Source organism: Triticum urartu, unplaced genomic scaffold (assembly GCF_003073215.2).
Source record: "Triticum urartu cultivar G1812 unplaced genomic scaffold, Tu2.1 TuUngrouped_contig_6916, whole genome shotgun sequence".
NCBI lineage: Eukaryota > Viridiplantae > Streptophyta > Magnoliopsida > Poales > Poaceae > Triticum > Triticum urartu.
This window is the reverse complement of record NW_024117717.1, coordinates 5185-10652: the sequence shown is the minus strand read 5'-3', so window position 1 is coordinate 10652 and position 5468 is coordinate 5185. Positions and strand designations below refer to the sequence as shown.

The 5468-nt window shown below is 46.2% G+C and overlaps 1 protein-coding gene across 1 annotated transcript; it reads left to right on the top strand.

Annotated features, from left to right (window-relative positions):
• Positions 1-314: 314 nt before the first annotated feature.
• On the top strand, positions 315-4732 carry LOC125531258 (eukaryotic translation initiation factor 3 subunit C-like). The gene is made up of 4 exons (XM_048695669.1): positions 315-482; positions 1001-1065; positions 1177-2982; positions 3467-4732. Exons 2-4 carry the CDS (start codon positions 1042-1044, stop codon positions 4406-4408), a joined length of 2772 nt encoding a protein of 923 aa, XP_048551626.1. The 5' UTR covers positions 315-482; positions 1001-1041; the 3' UTR covers positions 4409-4732.
• The last annotated feature ends 736 nt before the right edge of the window (positions 4733-5468 follow it).

The window sequence follows — 5468 nt, the reverse complement described above, 5'->3', positions numbered from 1 at the left end:
CCGCGTCGCGCCCCGAGACCCTTGCGAGCCTTGGCCGCCGGCACGGCGAGGGGGAGCAGGGGAGATGCGTTCTTTACGGGGGGAGGGAAACGCCGCCGCCGAGAGGATAGGTAAAACCCTAACGAGGGGGGAAATTTTTGATAGCAGAGAAGCTCGTATGCTGGTAATGTTCGCTGGGTAGAAAAATTGGAAGGAGAGCAGGCCCCCAGCCCCCAAGCCCAGTTTACTCCAAACAATACGCCGACCCAGCCCGCCAAGAGTCCAGCTCGACCATCTCTTCAGAAAAAAAAAATCCTATCATAAAAAAACCCTTCCGAACCCCAAACCCTAACCCTCTCCGCCTCAATCTACAGTCCTTCCGCCCTCCCCCTCCGCCCTGCACGCCGCACGCCGTCGCTCCCTCCACGCCTTCCGCCGCTCAACGCCTCCCTTCTCCGCTAGATCCGAGGCTACTCCGCTCCGCCGGCGCGACTCAAGGCAAGGTAAAGTCGACCTGATCGAATTTCTCTCCTAGTTAGCATTGCATCCCGGCGGCCAGCGCTCTCGACGCCGCCGCCTTGTTGCGCGCCATCCCGCCGCCGTGGCCTAGCCCTAGCCGCCTACGAGAGGACGGGCGCCACCCCGACTCCGTGGGATGTCAAGACTCTATGCTTAGCCGACGTATCGTGTTTTGGTCGCGCCCCCTTGCGATTCCTCAATCCAGTTGGTTTATGTTTAGGTTAAACCGTATAGTTATAGGTCTAGCTCTATGCTCATCGACGCGAACTTAGTTGTCTTGTTTAACTGCTTCTGATGAGCTATTGTTTGTCTTGAGGTTGATTATCCATCTGAATCAGTCCCTAAGCATGGTTCTTCTATTCAGTTAGAGTCAATTATGTGTTATGAGGATACAAGTTATTCGTTCTGCTAGCCTGTGGTTCAGATATACTCCGTGTGATTTCTTCTATAGTTTGTTCTGATTATAATTATAATTCTTTCTCTGCCTGTATTATTTTTGCAGAGCTTTGAATCTAGTTGAAGGAAAACAAACAGACAACAGCCATGGCGTCTCGTTTTTGGGGACAGGTACTTAGTCGCTGACTCCAATTCTTTGGTGCAGTAACTAATATGTATAAATTTCATCCTCGTCAAATGCATTAATACCTTTTATCTTTGTTCTGTTCTACCCAATATCAGGGAGACAGCGACTCCGAGGAGGAGGTGGACGATATTGAGTCAGAACAAGGGAGTGATAGTGAAAAATCAGAAGCTGGTGATGGGGGTCGTGATGTGTCCAAGAACCGCTATTTGAATTCAGATGACAGTGACGACTCTGATACTGAGAGTCATCGTGTGATTCGCTCGTTGAAGGACAAGCGCAATGATGAGATGAAAGCTACTGCCGACCAGATGCGCAATGCAATGAAGATCAATGACTGTATTAGCTTGCAAGAGAGTTTTGACAAGCTCAATAAGCAGCTTGAGAAGGTTGTTCGTGTCAACGAATCTACCAAAATTCCAAATAGGTACATCACAGCTATTGTATTACTGGAGGACTTCCTTGCTGAGGCCCTTGCAAACAAGGAAGCCAAGGTGAAGATGAGCAGCAGCAACGCCAGGGCACTCGTTGCAGTGAAACAAAAACTTAGGAAGAACAATAAGCAGTATGAAGACCTGATCCAGAAGTGCAGAGATAATCCAGAGAGTTTTGAAGATGACATTGCAGATGAAAAGGTTTTGGATGATGATAGTGGTGATAATGGTAGTGACGTAGATATTGTGGATCCTGAACCAGATCGAGATGACAGTAGCGATGACAATAAGGGTAATCTGGGTGGAGCCTGGGAAAAGAAGTTGAGCAAGAAAGATAAGATTATGGACAAACAGTTCTTGAAAGACCCCAGTGAGATTACATGGGATATTGTTGATAAAAAGCTTAAGGAGATTGTGGCGTTGAGAGGTAAGAAGGGCACTGGGAGAATTGAGCGTGTGGAGCAGCTAACATTTTTGACTCGTGTGGCAAAAACCCCTGCCCAGAAGCTTGAAATTCTTTTTCATGTGATTTCTGCTCAGTTTGATGTCAATCCTAGCTTACTTGGTCATATGCCGATCAACGTGTGGAAGAAGTGTGTTGATAATATGCTTCTTGTGCTTGATATACTGCAACAATATCCTAATATTGTTGTAGACACCTCAGTGGAGTCTGATGAGAAGGAAACTCAGAAGGGTGCTGACTACGATGGAACGATCCATGTTACAGGTGACCTCGTTGCGTTTCTGGAGAGAATTGACTCTGAATTTTTCAAGAGCTTACAGTGCAGCGATCCATATACAAAAGATTATGTTCAGAGGCTTAGAGATGAACCCATGTTTTTGGTGGTTGCACAGAATGTCCAAGATTACCAAGAAAGGGTTCAGAACTTTAAGGCTGCTGCAAAGGTTGCATTGCGTCGTGTTGAACTAGTCTACTACAAACCTCAAGAAGTGTATGATGCAATGAGGAAACTGGCTGAGCAGACCGAACTTAGCATGGATGATGGAGATACTGAGGCTGGTGAGGAGCATCAAGAAACTGATGACAATAGGGGACCGCCACCATTTGTTGTGATTCCAGAGGTTGTGCCTAGGAAGCCTACTTTCCCACCAAGCAACAGAGCTTTGATGGATGATCTGATGTCTCTGATTTACAAGTATGGAGATGAAAGGACCAAAGCCCGAGCAATGCTGTGTCAGATATATCACTATGCAATCTCTGATGAATTTTCAGTGGCTCGTGACCTGATCTTAATGAGTCGTTTACAAGATGGGGTTCAACTTATGGACATATCATCACAGATTTTATACAACAGGGTCATGGCCCAACTGGGGTTATGTGCTTTCAGGGCTGGTTATATTGCTGAAGCTCATGGTTGCCTGTCTGAGCTATATTCATTTGGGAGAGTGAAAGAGTTGCTTGCGCAAGGGGTACAGCAGAGCCGATACCATGACAAAACTCCTGAACAGGTGAACTTCCTACCCCCAGAACACGCACTTTCTTTGTCCCTTATTTGGGTAGCCACACACTGGTCAGTATGTTGTCACCTAGTCCTACATAAAACATTCATAGTTGGAAAAGTGCCACCATTGAGTTATTTCTGTACCAGAACAAGTCTGTTTACAGAATTCCTCGATAGACTTTCTATTCGTGCATTTATTTGTTATTTCATTACTTGCTATTCGTTCTTTTTGAATTTTCAAATACTTGAATCCTGATTTTACACGAAATAACTCTGATGTTTCATCCATATTGAAAAGATTATCAACTCTTATTCTAAGTATCTTGATAACTGATATATCCGCTCCAATTCTTGCGTTTAGCTACAGGATTTAATATATAAAGCTGTGCTGAGAAGATATTTCTATGTACCAATATTTTTTGAACACTATGTAGTTACTTTTGCGCTAGTGATCATCACTTCTCACACTATCGTTACTCTTATTCTTGCAGGAAAGACTTGAGAGGAGAAGGATGATGCCTTACCATATGCATATAAATCTTGAACTTTTGGAAGCCACACACTTGGTTTGTGCTATGCTAATTGAGGTCCCCAACATGGCTGCCAGTGCTTTTGATAAGCGAAGGCCTATGAGCAAAACATTCCGCAGGCTTCTTGAAATTAGTGAGAGGCAGACTTTTGTTGGTCCTCCGGAGACTGTGAGGGACCATGTATTGGCTGCCACAAGAGCCCTCACTAAGGGTGACTACGAGAAGGCTTTCAGTGTCATCAGTTCACTCGATACCTGGAAGCTTTTGAGGAACAAGGAACATATTCTTGAAATGCTGAAGCTTAAGATCAAGGAAGAGGCTCTCAGAACATATCTGTTTTCTTACTCGTCTTGCTACGAGTCCCTGAGCCTTGACCAGCTCACTACAATGTTTGACCTCAGTGAGAAACAGGCTCACAGCATTGTTAGCAAGATGATGATGCATGAGGAGCTTCATGCAAGCTGGGACCAACCAACGAATTGCATCATTTTCCAGAACGTGGATCAAACTAGGCTGCAGGGACTACTCTTCCAGATGGCGGATAGGCTCTCTGTCCTTGTGGAGAGCAACGAGAGGGCGTATGAGGCTAGGACTGGTGGCGCCCTTGAGGGTGCACTGCCCAGGCGCAGGGGTGGTGATGGTCAAGACTCGTACGGTTTGGGCAAGTGGCAGGAGAACTTTGTATCATCACAAGGGCGGCGAGGCGGTGGGAGGTCAGGCTATGCCGGGCGAACCGGAGGTTCTGGACGTGGTGGTGGTTACCAAAACGACAGGAGTGGCCAGGGATCCCGTGGAGGCTATGGTGGTGGCGGTTCACGGTTCCACGATGGAAGAGCCCGCACGCAGTCTGGTATGCCATCTAGAGGGGATAGGGGTGCACGCTTGGTGAGCCTGAGCAGGTAGAGATTAGAAGGAACATACATACAGTAGACATATCAAGGCACATCAAGTTTTGAAGCACTCCATTAGAGAAAGTTTTGAAGCACTTCATTATTATTAGGAAAAAGAAGATTTGAAGCACCAGTTTTCTTCCATAGTTTAGAAATCGTTGACCGTTCTGAACCTAGACAATCCGTTTGCTATATTTTCTTGGTAGCTTTTGATCTGAATCTGCCAGGAAACTCAAACTGAGTTATCCGGTTTGTATTGTGGGAGCAAGGACCATGTGCACACTCCTGCATTTGACAAAAAGGTTTAGACTATGCAGTGTTAGCTTTTTGTTTGATATTTGTGTTGTGTTGTGGCTGATTTTGTTCGTGATTTTTGTTGGATTTCCTAGGTGTGACGGTGAAGAGAGACCCTGACTGTGTTGCTTTATATATACACAAATCAGACCTTGGTCTTTAATCCTCTGCGTGGATGTAGGTCGATTTCTGACTTTCGGCTGTAAAAGGGTGCTACTTACGTCACCCGGCGGCCGCCAGTTAGACTTGGTTGGGTTCTCGACCAGAGCCGTGGATGGGCTGCCTGGTTCGGGTCGCCATACGCGGGGAGTCTATGAACAGTTTGGTGTCCATGGTAGTGCACGCCTATCCTGGGCTCCTTTGTTCTGTTGGTGCCCTGTGAGAGGAAATGCTTGCCTGGCCTGTCCGTTCCTAGCAATGCAGTTATAAAATGTTCCCTAGAAAAAACTAGTTGTAAAATGCATGCCGTCCTTTTTCACCGAGAGCTGCAGCAGCTGCTGCTGCCGCCTGGCACTGATCAAGAGCCATCAATAGTATTAATAAGCAATGAAAAATATAGTAACAGAAAAACAATTTGTGGTTGAATGATTATGAGGGTGGCTCAGTATCTTCGCTGGGTGCCATCATTTTATTCTCGCCTTGTAAGCCGAGTACCTGATAATTGACACTCGGCTTACAACTCCTAAGCCGAAACATACTAAGCCGTGTACACTACGCGCAAGTAACACTCACTTCGCCGTGGTTAAAATGGCCTTTACCGTATATTTTTCTTACACGGC